General features: G+C 45.7%; 1 protein-coding gene across 9 annotated transcripts in view; it reads right to left on the bottom strand.

Annotated features, from left to right (window-relative positions):
- The window catches only part of BIN1 (bridging integrator 1), a 145,936-nt gene extending 130,416 nt beyond the window's left edge, over window positions 1–15,520 (bottom strand). For all 9 annotated transcript variants that reach the window (XM_077273252.1, XM_077273254.1, XM_077273258.1 and 6 more), the window contains exon 1: window positions 15,351–15,520. In XM_077273252.1, coding sequence (XP_077129367.1) covers window positions 15,351–15,431 — 81 coding nt within the window. In that variant the 5' untranslated portion in view covers window positions 15,432–15,520. The remainder of the gene's footprint in view (window positions 1–15,350) is intronic.
- Between the last annotated feature and the right edge of the window lie 827 nt (window positions 15,521–16,347).

The raw sequence follows: 16,347 nt of genomic DNA, 5'->3' as shown, positions 1-16,347 counted from the left end.
TCTGCAATCTTCGAATAATTAAAAGTTCTGTCACTTTGTATCTTTCTACTTTCAGTTTTCATTTCTCTATATTTTCATGTATGCTTGCTGTCAGTGAACGGGAACACTCTCAATTACATTTAGTGGCTGAAAACTGCCTACAGCTGAGAATTTGTTACAGTGCATCAGTGTAAGCAATGCTCTGTGTGCTAAATGCAACAGCACTATTTATTATTATTATTATTATTATTATTTATTTATTTATATAGCACCATTAATTCCATGGTGCTGTACATGAGAAGGGGTTACGTACAGAGTTATAAATATCATTTACAGTAAACAAGTTTACAGTGACAGACTGGTACAGAGGGGAGAAGACCCTGTCCTTGTGGACTTACATTCTATGTCTCTGTCCTGTCCTGAAATCCAGACTGATAGATTCAATTCACACTAATACATTGTAACAAACCTCTCTGTTATTAACCCCATGGGGTCGGGATGTGCTTTTACCTTCTATATGTAAATGAGGAATGTTTCCATTCACTGACATCAAGCAGAGATCAATCACTGCACATATTTCTCTCCTGTCCTCCATGGTTCTTATCTACATTGTAACAAATTGTCACAGGTATTCACCCCCAGAAAGGTTCCAGCTGAAATGTTCCCATCCACTGACAGAAAGCAAAAATGAAGAAAGAATGATGAAAAATTAAAAAGATAAATTAGAACAAGGTTTCAGAAGCTTTAAATAGATACATTTATGGAAAACTGGATGACTTCTAGGAGAAGAGCGCGGCAGCAGCGGGAGCATCTGCACCCCCGTCCCAAACATTACCAATCCCTGCTGACAGTTACATATTATGTGGGCAGTATATGGCAATATTATCTTGGCACTGTGTGGCAGTACTATGTAGGCTCCTTATGGAATTATTATTTAGATACTGCATCTTATCTGATCAGTATATGACATTATAGGGGATTTATATAACAGTAAGTGGTATTATCTTATTACTATGTGGCAGTATTATTTGGACTCCTTGTAGACATTTTATTTGGATTCTGCATATTATTTGAGCACTATATGACAATAATATGTGTGCGGTATTTGGCAGTATTATTTTGGCACTACATGGCAGTATTACAGTATTATGTGTACTGTTGGGTCAGAAGGAAGAGAACTGTATGAATGTCATTTTGCTGGGTTTCTGCCGATGCCATACCTGCAAACAGGTGCAAGCCCTGAGAGAGGGCCGGAGAAGTCACGAGAGAGCAGGAGACGGCCCCTGGGGGCCGAGTCTCACATTTAGACGCCGGTTTGATCCAGTGAAGCAGTCGTGATCATCCCTTGAAATAAAACTGCTCTGGTCTCATGTCGGCCCACGCAGCTGCCAGCACCGCTCAAAATTCAAAAAACGATTCTTTCCCACTTCACTAATTATAAAAAGATACAAAGAAATAAAAGTGAAAAGTGATCCGAGAAGCTACTGTCGTCTGACGCCAGACACCGGGAACGACTAAAAGGGGGTTTCTCACAAACAAAGTTAATTTTAATCAACATTTTAATAAATAGATCTTGGAATAAAAATAATTTCCACAATTGGATGTGTTTAAAAAAATGTTGCTGTGCTGAGATAATCCTATCTGCTGCCCTGCCTGTATACTCTTTAGTGTCCTCCCCTGCCCAGGAGATGTTGTACAATCAGAACATGTTCCTGTACGGTCAGACACAACCATTACACAGTATATAGCAGGGGCATTTTTATTTATTTATTTATTTATTTATTTATTTAACTGACCATTTTTTAACACATCCAATTGGGCTCACAGCATAATAAAGTGAGCTTTGTCATCTCAGTTTCTGCCTATGCAGAGTGCAGCAGTCAATGACAAACCTGTCTTCACTTCTGTGCTCAGCATAAGCAGCGACAGAGATGACTGTAGATGAGCGTGTAATGAATGGAGACAATCTTGGATCATGTGCTGATCTATAGGGTAGTATGGTGACAGCCGGGGGCTCATGTGCAGGAACAGTATGAGGGGCCTCTGACTCCCAGGAGCGGGGCTCAGCCATACAGCCACTAAACTGCTTGGGGAGGGCTGCTTTCAGGGAGGATATGGGGGGCTTCGGGGACCCAGGAGATCTGCCCACTCTTCCAGGAGTCCGTGAGTTTTGCCCTCTGTCCAGGAGCCTCACAGGGGAGTTTGCACGAAAGCAATTAAAGCTCCATTATATATAAACCTGCTCAGAGACGGCATGATGTGGGAATGTGACTGTATTGCCGCAGAACGAGGCAGATTTACTATTTCATTTTCTGATTTTCAACAAGTCTCAAATGCACCAAATTTACCTAAAGAAGCACTCCTCCCCCTCACCTTCCCCTTCATTCTCCTCCTCCTCCTCTTTGACCTCCTCCTCCTCATTCTCCTCCTCACCCTCACCTTCCCCTTCATTCTCCTCCTCCTCCTCTTTGACCTCCTCCTCCTCATTCTCCTCCTCCCATCAGTTTTTATTCTCTTTCTATATTGCAATCATCATATTATACAGCACTGAGTAGCTACAATTGCTCATTTTCTACCCAGATAATTCTTCTCTTTGCTCTATGTAGAGACAGGAAGTCTCTTGTCCCTGCATTTATCACTCCTCTCTTCATTTCCTGACCCAGCTGCTCCCTCCTCCGCCTGTCAGGGACTTTTGCAGTGACTCATGACTCATGTAGACAAAATTGATCTCCTGTTTCTACATAGAACTTAGAAAGATTCAGCTCCTCAGTTTTTATTCAGGTGAGGTCATAGACCTAATGGAAAAGGAAAATAATAAACTGGGTAGAAAGGCAAAATAATCAATTGTAAGTGCACAGTGATATAAAATATGATGATTGTAATGTATTAAGAGGATAAAACCTTTGACAGGAGGAGGAGGAGGAGGAAGAAGAGGATGAGAAGGACAACGAGGTGTGATTCTTTAAAGTCACACAGTTGTAAAAATCAGTCTCTTTTGTTGAAGCACAAGTTTTAAAGGGGTTGTCCAAGACTTGTACATTGATGACCTGTGCTTAGTAGAGGTCATTAATATCAGACCGGTGGACATCTGACATTCGGTGCCTGCACTGACCAGTCGTTTTCAGCTCTGTTAGCGGCTGGATGACCGTAGTGTATAGAGCCAGAACATCACAGCGCCATTCACTGGGTAGTGGCCGTTCCCAAGTATTGCAGCTCAGATCCTATTCACTTTAATAGGATTTATTCTGAAGTACTGAGAATGGCCACATCACGATTAACAGCGCTATGCTGATCCAGCTCTGTACACTGTGTACATCGGCCCCGATGGAACAGTAACAGCTGATCGTAGAGGCCTCAGCCCCGCACAGATCTCATACTGGTGACTTAGCCTTAGGACAGGTCGTCAATATACAAGACCTGGGAACCCCTTTATGGTAACATTCTGCTTCACTTAAAACTCAGCAAAAATTGCCCCAAAACATCTAAATGAAATGTGTGAAACCAGCCTGATCCATGAGTCTGGAAAAGCAGACTGGTGACTGATGTGGCATTCTTATGGATAGGACAAGGATTCTGACCCAACTTTTCCAGACTCCTGACTGTGACTGTGTGTCCTGTACCTGAATAGTGAGAACAGTAAGTAGTAACACCGGTGATGTGCCGTCCGTCCGACCGCAGAGAGTAAATGGCTGCAAATTACTGTCATTCATTTACAAGAGGCGTTTATTCCAGACTGCGCCAAAAACTCGTCATTGCTGCAAATATTCCTGCAAGTGGATGGGGACAATCGTGTGTGACATGTCGGGGGCTTCCCTGCTGTGGGGGCACATGTGCAAGGACTGGAATTCATATGTCCCCAAAAATCACACGTCCTTGAGTCGTCCTTTTCCATCAAGTTGCCAAATTCCATTTCTTATAGTTTTACTGGTTTTTGAGACAATCGTGTGGCACCATAACCTCCATGGCAGGGACGACCCCCAAACTTTCCCAGACCCTTGTACGGAAGACAGTTTGAGGATACGTGAATTCATTAAAACCCTAAATTGATGGGAAACCTGTCCGGTGAGGATGGCGGCCGCCCAGGCAGCAGCACCTGGCGCAGAGGATGTGATATCAGTAATTCTGGGAAGTTGGCGCAGGAGGTGGCTCAGAGCGACAGAGAGCCCGGCCGTTCCCACACTCCCCGGGGCCACAGGTCTCAGGGCGACTTCTCAGCTCCCACTTCATTTTCTCATCAGTAGGAAAAGCCAGTAGGGTGTCCACATATGAGCGGCGGCCATGACTGATGTGGCCGCTTTGATATCAGCATTTCTACAGCGCTGTGAATTTTATTGCAGTCATTTATTTCCTCTGGGAATCTTGGGAAAGTAACAAGGAAAAAAGTTTTACAAGGAAATAGCTGGAAAACTGCAAGAAGACGACATCAGGGGTCAAGAATGATAAAATCAGCGGCATTTTCTTAAAGGACCACTGACGCCAATGAAAAGGAACGACGGTCCATAGGAAGGCAGGAAGGATGCAGATATAGGGGCTCCAGATGATGCCCCGAGGGGACATACACCTCTAAGATGGCTGTCGCATCATGTCCTGAAGATTGACAATTCGGGCCGGTAGCATCGCTGAAATGCTGACTCGAACCGTATGTGCTCCAATGCTACAAGCAGAGACAGCTTTACCTCTACGGCATAGGAGAGCACAGAGACAGCTTTACCTCTATGGCATAGGAGAGTACATAGACAGCTTTACCTCTATGGCATAGGAGAGTACATAGACAGCTTTACCTCTGTAGCATAGGAGAGCACAGAGACAGCTTTACCTCTACAGCATAGGCAAGCACAGGACCGCACTGCTGACACAGATACATAAAAAAGTTAGACTGCAGCTTTGCCAAAATGGACGTGAGTAAGCCAAAATCCTCCTGGGAAACAGTCTTGTGTACAGATGAGACCAAGATAGAGGTTTTTGGTAAAGCACATCATTCTACTGTTCACCAAAAACATAATGAGGCTTACAAAGAAAAGAACACAGTACCTACAGTCAAATATGGTGGAGGTTCGGAGATACTTTAGGTTTGTTTTGCTGCCTGTGGCACTGGGTGCTGTCATGATCTCAATGGCAAGAGAACATAGCATAAGCATATATAGGAACTAGCTCTTGGAAGATGGGAACTGAGCTGACCATGAACTAAACCTAACGCACAACTAGCAGTGGCCGGGTAGCATGCCTACGTTGATTCTAGATGCCCAGCACCAGCCGGAGGACTAAATAATGCTAGCAGAGGAAAATATCAGTCCTAGCTCACCTCTAGAGAAATACCCCGAAAGGAGACAGAGGCCCCCCACATGTATTGGCGGTGAATTAAGATGAAATAACAAACGTAGTATGAAAATAGGTTTAGCAAATTTGAGGTCCACTTACTACATAGCAGAAGACAGAAAGGACACTTTCATGGTCAGCTGAAAACCCTATCAAAACACCATCCAGAAATTACTTTAAAACTCTGGCATTAACTCATAACACCAGAGTGGCAATTCCCGTTCACAAGAGCTTTCCAGACACAGTAACGAAACTACAGCTGTGAACTGGAACAAAATGCAAAAACAAACATGGACAAGAGTCCAACTTATCTAGTAGTTGTCTAGGAGCAGGAACAAGCACAGAGAGGCTTCTGATAACATTGTTGACCGGCAAGCAACTAACAGAGCAGCAAGGTTATATAGCGACTCCCACATCTTGATGGGAACAGGTGAACAGAGAAGATGAAGACACCAGTTCAATTCCACCAGTAGCCACCGGGGGAGCCCAGAATCCAAATTCACAACAGTACCCCCCCCTCAAGGAGGGGGCACCGAACCCTCACCAGAACCACCAGGGCGATCAGGATGGGCCCTATGAAAGGCACGAACCAGATCAGAGGCATGAACATCAGATGCATTCACCCAAGAATTATCCTCCTGGCCGTATCCCTTCCACTTGACCAGATACTGGAGTCTCCGTCTGGAAACACGAGAGTCTAAGATTTTCTCCACAACGTACTCCAACTCACCCTCAACCAACACCGGAGCAGGAGGCTCAACGGAAGGCACAACCGGTACCTCATACCTGCGCAATAATGACCGATGAAAAACGTTATGAATAGAAAAGGATGCAGGGAGGTCCAAACGGAAGGAAACAGGGTTAAGAATCTCCAATATCTTATACGGGCCGATGAACCGAGGCTTAAACTTAGGAGAAGAGACCCTCATAGGGACAAAACGAGAAGACAACCACACCAAATCCCCAACACAAAGCCGAGGACCAACACGACGGTGGCGGTTGGCAAAAAGCTGAGTCTTCTCCTGGGACAACCTCAAATTGTCCACCACCTGCCCCCAGATCTGATGCAATCTCTCCACCACAGCATCCACTCCAGGACAATCCGAAGATTCCACCTGACCAGAGGAAAATCGAGGATGAAACCCCGAATTACAGAAAAACGGGGACACCAAAGTGGCAGAGCTGGCCCGATTATTGAGAGCGAACTCTGCCAATGGCAAAAAAGCAACCCAATCATCCTGGTCAGCAGACACAAAACACCTCAGATATGTCTCCAGGGTCTGATTAGTCCGCTGGGTCTGGCCATTCGTCTGAGGATGGAAAGCGGACGAAAAAGATAAATCTATGCCCATCCTAGCACAGAATGCCCGCCAAAATCTAGACACGAATTGGGTCCCTCTGTCAGAAATGATATTCTCAGGAATACCATGCAAACGAACAACATTTTGAAAAAACAGAGGAACCAACTCGGAAGAAGAAGGCAACTTGGGCAGAGGAACCAAATGGACCATCTTAGAGAAACGGTCACACACCACCCAGATGACAGACATCTTCTGAGAAACAGGCAGATCTGAAATAAAATCCATCGAGATGTGCGTCCAAGGCCTCTTAGGAATAGGCAAGGGCAACAATAATCCACTAGCCCGAGAGCAACAAGGCTTGGCCCGAGCACAAACGTCACAAGACTGCACAAAGCCTCGCACATCTCGTGACAGGGAAGGCCACCAGAAGGACCTTGCCACCAAATCCCTGGTACCAAAAATGCCAGGATGACCTGCCAACGCAGAAGAATGAACCTCAGAGATGACTCTACTGGTCCAATCATCAGGAACAAACAGTTTATCAGGTGGGCAACGATCCGGTCTATCTGCCTGAAACTCCTGCAAGGCCCGCCGCAGGTCTGGAGAAACGGCTGACAATACCACTCCATCCTTAAGGATACCTGTGGGCTCAGAGTTACCAGGCGAGTCAGGCTCAAAACTCCTAGAAAGGGCATCCGCCTTAACATTCTTAGAACCCGGTAGGTATGACACCACAAAATTAAACCGAGAGAAAAATAATGACCAGCGCGCCTGTCTAGGATTCAGGCGCCTGGCGGTCTCAAGATAAATCAAGTTTTTGTGGTCAGTCAATACCACCACCTGATGTCTGGCCCCCTCAAGCCAATGGCGCCACTCCTCAAAAGCCCACTTCATGGCCAAAAGCTCCCGATTCCCAACATCATAATTCCGCTCAGCGGGCGAAAATTTACGGGAAAAGAAGGCACAAGGCCTCATCACGGAGCAGTCAGAACTTTTCTGCGACAACACTGCCCCAGCTCCGATCTCAGAAGCGTCGACCTCAACCTGAAAAGGAAGAGCCACATCAGGCTGACGCAACACAGGGGCAGAGGAAAAACGGCGCTTAAGCTCCCGAAAGGCCTCCACAGCATCAGGGGACCAATCAGCAACATCAGCACCCTTCTTAGTCAAATCGGTCAATGGCTTAGCAATATCCGAAAAACCAGCAATAAATCGACGATAAAAGTTAGCAAAGCCCAAAAATTTCTGAAGACTCTTAAGAGAAGAGGGCTGCGTCCAATCACAAATAGCTTGAACCTTGACAGGATCCATTTCAATGGAAGAGGGAGAAAAAATATATCCCAAAAAGGAAATCCTCTGTACCCCAAAAACACACTTAGAACCCTTCACACACAAAGAATTAGACCGCAAAACCTGAAAAACCCTCCTGACTTGCTGGACATGAGAGTCCCAGTCATCCGAAAAAATCAGAATATCATCCAGATACACAATCATAAATTTGTCCAAATAATCGCGAAAAATATCATGCATAAAGGACTGGAAAACTGACGGAGCATTTGAAAGACCAAAAGGCATCACTAAATACTCAAAGTGGCCCTCGGGCGTATTAAATGCGGTTTTCCACTCATCCCCCTGCCTGATTCGCACCAAATTATACGCCCCACGAAGGTCAATCTTAGAGAACCACTTGGCCCCCTTTATGCGAGCAAACAAATCAGTCAGCAACGGCAAAGGGTATTGATATTTTACAGTGATTTTATTCAAAAGCCGATAATCGATACATGGTCTCAAAGAGCCGTCTTTTTTTGACACAAAGAAAAATCCGGCTCCTAAGGGAGATGACGATGGACGAATATGTCCCTTTTCCAAGGACTCCTTTATATATTCTCGCATAGCAGCATGTTCAGGCACAGACAGATTAAATAAACGACCCTTTGGGTATTTACTACCCGGGATTAAATCTATGGCACAATCGCACTCTCGGTGCGGAGGTAATGAACCAAGCTTGGATTCTTCAAAGACGTCACGATAGTCAGACAGGAACTCAGGAATTTCAGAGGGAATAGATGATGAAATGGAAACCACAGGTACATCCCCATGAGCCCCCTTACATCCCCAGCTCAACACAGACATAGCTCTCCAGTCGAGGACTGGGTTGTGAGATTGCAGCCAAGGCAATCCTAGCACCAAATCATCATGTAGATTATACAGCACCAGAAAGCGAATAATCTCCTGGTGATCCGGATTAATACGCATAGTTACTTGTGTCCAGTATTGTGGTTTATTATTAGCCAATGGGGTGGAGTCAATCCCCTTCAGAGGAATAAGAGTCTCCAAAGGCTCTAAATCATACCCACAGCGTTTGGCAAAGGACCAATCCATAAGACTCAAAGCGGCGCCAGAGTCGACATAGGCGTCCGTGGTAATAGATGACAAAGAGCAAATCAGGGTCACAGATAGAATAAACTTAGATGGTAAGGTGCAAATGGAAACAGATTTATCAAGCTTTTTAGTGCGCTTAGAGCATGCTGATATAACATGAGTAGAATCACCACAATAGAAACACAACCCATTTTTCCGTCTAAAATTCTGCCGCTCGCTTCGGGACAGAATTCTATCACACTGCATACTCTCTGGCGACTTCTCAGTGGACACCGCCAGATGGTGCACTGGTTTGCGCTCCCGCAAACGCCTATCGATCTGAATAGCCATTGTCATGGACTCATTCAGACCCGCAGGCACAGGGAACCCCACCATAACATCCTTAATGGCATCAGAGAGACCCTCTCTGAAAGTCGCCGCCAGGGCGCACTCATTCCACTGAGTAAGCACAGACCATTTACGGAATCTTTGGCAGTAAATTTCCGCTTCATCTTGCCCCTGAGATAGGGACATCAAAGTTTTTTCTGCCTGAAGCTCCAAATGAGGTTCGTCATAAAGCAACCCCAAGGCCAGAAAAAAACGCATCCACATTGAGCAACGCAGGATCCCCTGGTGTCAATGAAAAAGCCCAGTCTTGAGGGTCGCCCCGGAGCAAGGAAATCACAATCCTGACCTGCTGTGCAGGGTCTCCGGCAGAGCGAGATTTCAGGGACAAAAATAATTTGCAATTATTTCGAAAATTCTGAAACCCAGATCTATTCCCCGAGAAAAATTCCGGCAAGGGAATTCTCGGCTCAGATACAGGTGCATGACAAACAAAATCTTGCAAATTTTGTACCTTCGTGGCGAGATTATTCAAACCTGCAGTTACACTCTGAAGATCCATTACAAACAGGTGGACACAGAGCCATTCAAAGATTAGAAGGAGAGAAAAAAAAAAAAAAAAAAATTTCAGCAGACTACTTATTTCTCTCCTTTCTCAGCCAAGGATTTTAACCCTTTAGTGGGCCGGTCAAACTGTCATGATCTCAATGGCAAGAGAACATAGCATAAGCATATATAGGAACTAGCTCTTGGAAGATGGGAACTGAGCTGACCATGAACTAAACCTAACGCACAACTAGCAGTGGCCGGGTAGCATGCCTACGTTGATTCTAGATGCCCAGCACCAGCCGGAGGACTAAATAATGCTAGCAGAGGAAAATATCAGTCCTAGCTCACCTCTAGAGAAATACCCCGAAAGGAGACAGAGGCCCCCCACATGTATTGGCGGTGAATTAAGATGAAATAACAAACGTAGTATGAAAATAGGTTTAGCAAATTTGAGGTCCACTTACTACATAGCAGAAGACAGAAAGGACACTTTCATGGTCAGCTGAAAACCCTATCAAAACACCATCCAGAAATTACTTTAAAACTCTGGCATTAACTCATAACACCAGAGTGGCAATTCCTGTTCACAAGAGCTTTCCAGACACAGTAACGAAACTACAGCTGTGAACTGGAACAAAAATGCAAAAACAAACATGGACAAGAGTCCAACTTATCTAGTAGTTGTCTAGGAGCAGGAACAAGCACAGAGAGGCTTCTGATAACATTGTTGACCGGCAAGCAACTAACAGAGCAGCAAGGTTATATAGCGACTCCCACATCTTGATGGGAACAGGTGAACAGAGAAGATGAAAACACCAGTTCAATACCACCAGTAGCCACCGGGGGAGCCCAGAATCCAAATTCACAACAGGGTGCCCTGACTGTGTGCAAGGCATCATGAAGTCTGAAGACTACCAAAGGATTTTGGGTGGCAATGTGGTGCCCAGTGTCAGAAAGCTGGGTGTGCGTCCTAGGGCATGGGTCTTCAAGCAGGACAATGATACTAAACATACTTCAACAAGCCCCCAAAAATGGATCAAAACAAAGAGTTGTGAAGTGGTAGCAATGAGTCCGGATCTAAACCCCATTGATCACCTGTGAAGAGATGTTAAAGTTGATGTTGGGAAAAGACGCCATCACAAATGAGAGACCGCGAGCAATTTGAAAGAAGAGTCTTCCAAAATTCCAGGTGCGCGCACTGAGTGGATTAATATATGATAAATCTAAGCGTTGCCCCCTCTGGTCTCTGGTTCGTACAGTATCTATTAACTAAGAATGTGTGATATAATTTCTTAAAAATCTCTCAGAAAAGCAGACTCTCCTCTCTGCCTCCTGTCTATGCTCCACAGCTGCACATTCTCCTCAATGTAACAGTTTGGATTCTACATTGTAGCAGCACTACCTGACAACCATTACCCACGACAGCACATAGTTGTCAGACTCCGCCTCTTTGTATTTCTTGCATTTCGTCTTCAGACTATGAAAGTATCAGGGGCAGTGTCATCACTAAAGGCCCCGTCTCACTAAGCGATTTACCAACGATCACGACCAGCGATACGACCTGGCCGTGATCGTTGGTAAGTCGCTGTGTGGTCGCTGGGGAGCTGTCACACAGACCGCTCTCCAGCGACCAACGATCAGGGGAACGACTTCGGCATCGTTGAAACTGTCTTCAACGATGCCGAAGTCCCCCTGCAGCACCCGGGTAACCAGGGTAAACATCGGGTTACTAAGCGCAGGGCCGCGCTTAGTAACCCGATGTTTACCCTGGTTACCAAAAAAAACAAACAGTACATACTCGCCTTTCGGTGTCCGTCAGGTCCCTTGCCGTCTGCTTCCTGCTCTGACTGAGCCGCCGTACAGTGAGAGCAGAGCGCAGCGGTGACGTCACTGCTGTGCTCTCACTTCTCACTGTACGGCCGGGAGTCAGTCAGAGCAGGAAGCAGACGGCCAGGGACCTGACGGACACCGAAAGGCGAGTATGTACTGTTTGTTTTTTTTGGTAACCAGGGTAAACATCGGGTTACTAAGCGCGGCCCTGCGCTTAGTAACCCGATGTTTACCCTGGTTACCAGTGAAGACATCGCTGGATCGGTGTCACACACACCGATTCAGCGATGTCAGCGGGGCCTCAACGACCAAAAAAAGGTCCAGGCCATTCCGACACGACCAGCGATCTCGCAGCAGGGGCCTGATCGCTGGTACGTGTCACACATAGCGAGATCGCTACTGAGGTCGCTGTTGCGTCACAAAACTTGTGACTCAGCAGCGATCTCGCTATGTGAGACGGGGCCTTTAGTTCTACAAAAGGAGCAACAGATTTAGGAAACTGGAAATTAAATGAATTGTGGGAAAAGACCGAAATAAAGGCCCCGTCTCACATAGCGAGATCGCTAGCGAGATCGCTGCTGAGTCACAAGTTTTGTGACGCAACAGCGACCTCAGTAGCGATCTCGCTATGTGTGACACGTACCAGCGATCAGGTCCCTGCTGCGAGATCGCTGGTCGTGTCAGAATGGCCTGGACCTTTTTTTGGTCGTTGAGGTCCCGCTGACATCGCTGAATCGGTGTGTGTGACACCGATCCAGCGATGTCTTCACTGGTAACCAGGGTAAACATCGGGTTACTAAGCGCAGGGCCGCGCTTAGTAACCCGATGTTTACCCTGGTTACCAGCGTAAATGTAAAAAAAAACAAACAGTACATACTCACCATCTGTTGCCCGTCAGGTCCCTTGCCGTCTGCTTCCTGCTCTGACTGACTGCCGGCCGGAAAGTGAGAGCACAGCAGTGACGTCACCGCTGCGCTCTGCTCTCACTGTACGGCGGCTCAGTCAGTGTGGGAAGCAGACGGCAAGGGACCTGACGGGCAACAGATGGTGAGTATGTACTGTTTGTTTTTTTTTACATTTACGCTGGTAACCAGGGTAAACATCGGGTTACTAAGCGCGGCCCTGCGCTTAGTAACCCGATGTTTACCCTGGTTACCCGGGTGCTGCAGGGGGAATTCGGCATCGTTGAAGACAGTTTCAACGATGCCGAAGTCGTTCCCCTGATCGTTGGTCGCTGGAGAGAGCTGTCTGCGTGACAGCTCCCCAGCGACCACACAGCGACGCTGCAGCGATCAGCATCGTTGTCTGTATCGCTGCAGCGTCGCTGTGTGAGACGGGGCCTTAAAAGATGCTGAATTTCTTTATTTCGTCACATCTTTGCTTTTCTCTGCCTGCAGTAGTGGTAGAGAGGAAGGTGACAATGTGACGGGAACCTCCACAAGCTGCAAATTGCCTCTTCAGAGAGAAGGAGGCCTTGAACTCTACAGCGCCACCTGTTGGAAGTAGCAATCTTACACGAAGCTGCTAATTTGCACAGGAAGCATTTGTCTCCTTCAGACATGGCTTCCCCTGCGCCCCCAACCATGTAATATAGCAACTCGAGGGTTAAATATAGATCCTGTATCAAGTGTCCAGAATGATCCATGTCTCCTACACCAGCTGTGACCTCTGATCTACTTGTTGCACACATGTCTCCCCTGCCATCTATCAGTCAGGGGCCTGGGCGTATATACTGTAGGGGCTGTATACAGGCCGGGGTCCTGTGTAATGACTAAAAGGATAAAGCGCAGTGAGGAGGTTACTCTCGCAGTGACGTAACTTGAAGCTTGTGGGCCCCAATGCAAAATGTTCAATGGAGCCCTCAACTATCAAATGTCTTTAACAGTAAAAGACTTTAAATATGGGCCCTCTAGTTCTCCAGAGCCCAGGTGTGATTGAAACCCCTGCACCTATTCTATTTCCACCCCTGCACCCCCCTTATACTACTGGAAAATATAATAACTATAATAATAAATTAACAATTAGCCACAGTATAATAACCTGAATGGACAACTACTCCAAATTCCACCAGTCACCTCTGACATCTAGCACATGTCATGGATTTCCACACACTGCTGAAAAGATGGAGCTTGTATATGTAATATATGAAGATATTCTGAAGTCTGTATAGAGACAGTGATACAATATAAGGTGCTAAATGATATTACATAGAGTGAGGGCACACGGCAAAATAAAGGGTCCAAATTATAGAACCAGTAGACTGCTGACTCCAGATTGTGATATCATATAGATTGTGTTTAAATCATGAATTCATGCAGAATCAATAAGGCAAACATGTTACAATGTATCATCGCTTAGGGCAGAAATCAGGGCCACACATAAAGTGATAACCGGCCCATCATACAAAACCATAAGGGCTCTATATGTGACTATACAGAAGAGAAATGCTACCGTCCTGCCTGGAAGTGCATGGTTCCTGCTGCCAAGGCTTTTCAGAATGACAGATACACAGATTTATCTCTATCACAACATTCAATAGAATAAGCAGGAAAATATCCAGAATAGTCAACTCTTCCAAAGCTGAAGGACGATCTTTGCCCCCAGCAAACATTGTTCACCCTTCTATAGACCAGGCAGGGGCCTGAGTTTACATTCTACTTGTTCTGTATATACAGAAATGGGCACTATAACAGGGGCCTATGTAACAGAATGGGAGATAGAAGGGGGGGGGGGGACGTTACACCCCTTTATAAGGAAAAAAAAGTTTCCTAGTGCCAAAAATATTAAAATATTATCATGACAGATATATTGTAGCTACAGTTTCTAATCGTGGCCATATAATGTGACCGCCCTGACATCAGGTGTTACATTTATCATCCGCAGGTAGATCCTATTATTCCTGAGCTCTGAGCACCATGTTATTCCCACAAGATCCCACCATATCATTACTGATAATTGCCCTGACATAATGAATGGTACCAGCACAGTGTCCTGAATCCACAGCCCCCACTGCTCCCTGCGCAGGAAACTGATATTATTGTATCTATATTTACAAAACAAGGAAGCTTCATTGTTACAATGTTACACTGAGCTCTGCACATGGAGGCTGCTCCTCTGCAGGAAACCTCCTCTGCTGTCACATCCATTGCCCAGCCATTCAATGACAGTGAATGTTACAGAGTGTCACACAGACATCCTCCCTGCATGGCAATGGTCTTCCCAGGCTGCTCCATAAAGGAGATTACCAGCTAATACCTGCAGGGCAGAGGGTGCAATGTGCTGCTTCCTTACATAACATCATGGTCCATTATTGTGCATTACCATTAGGCAGAGCTGCTACATACAGCATTGCAGAGCTGACATTGCATGAAAGGCTGGGGAAGCTGCCTCCAGTGTGCTGCCCCAGCAGATCCCAGTTCTTCCCAGTAACCATACTGCAGGCTCTATGGATTTCGCCTCCTAAATACATTGCACTGTATTGCTGCAGAGCTGACACTCTAGAAGAAGCTGCTGGTGGCTGCAGCCCTGACCTGCCCCTGGCACCACAGGAGCAATACCCCCATTCTCCAGATCCATAGATCCCCTACATGAGAGCAGAGCTGCAGATTGTAAAGCAGAGCTGTCAGTGGAGCTCCAGCCTGGCCCCTGCTGGCACCATGGCAGCCTTACCTTCTCCTGCGCCCTGGTCAGCTTCTTCTGCACATTGCTGGCTAATTTCCCTGCAGAGACTCCCTTCCCCATCTCAGCCATCTTGCCTTTCCTTTAACTGGAGTTAAAATAATCAGATCAGAGAGAGGGAAAAAAAAACCTTTGGCAGAAACAATGGCTATACCCCCCCTCCTGGCTGCTGGAACAGCCTTTTAAAGTGACAGTGCACACAGCAACTAGCAACTCCTTAAAGGGGCAGTGCTGGGAGGAAGGCAGAGGTGTATGCAGGCTCTGCAGTGTCACAGTGACACATCCTGGCCATCTGTTCTGCCAGGGATCAGAAGGGTGGAGGGGCCTATGTAAACAGTCTAAAACCTGGACCTAAAAGACGCAGGGAGGTCGCTACAGCTTTTTAACACTAGATCCATGAGGAATCCATCATAATACATTGTGCTGAAATATCATGTGCAATAAAAAAGGAAAAGAAAAAGGATCAATGCCCTGACACTAACAATCCATTTGTCCTGACATGCTAGTGACCATAGCTCTACAGTGTACAGAAAAATAGTATTAATATTATTATTATTATTATTATTATTAATAATAATAATTTATTTAGCATTTACCCCAAATTCTTTGAACACAAATAGCAATGGTTCGTATTTTCTAAAGTTATTATGGCCATTACACCAAAGATGACTAGATTAAGAAAAGATCCCATTCACTCTGTGCAGAGCAGAAACCCCACAGCACCATGGAATCAATGATGCTGTAAAAAAATAATATGTAAGAAAAGCTTCAGCATCTTAAATCCCTGGTATTCCTAAAGGTCTTCATCTGTATCAATTAGACAAAAAAATCATTTTGCTCAAAATATATGGGAAGACAGAGGAGTTAGAATATTACCCCCAAAATAAAAGAATGTAGTTTATTACTGCCCCAATGTACAAGAATATAACTACTATAATACTACTCCTATGTACAAGAATATAACTACTATAATACTGCTCCTATGTAC

This window comes from Ranitomeya variabilis, chromosome 7, assembly GCF_051348905.1.
Source record: "Ranitomeya variabilis isolate aRanVar5 chromosome 7, aRanVar5.hap1, whole genome shotgun sequence".
NCBI classification, from domain to species: Eukaryota; Metazoa; Chordata; class Amphibia; order Anura; family Dendrobatidae; genus Ranitomeya; species Ranitomeya variabilis.
Note: the sequence above shows the minus strand (reverse complement) of the source record. Positions and strands in the feature narration are given on the sequence as shown.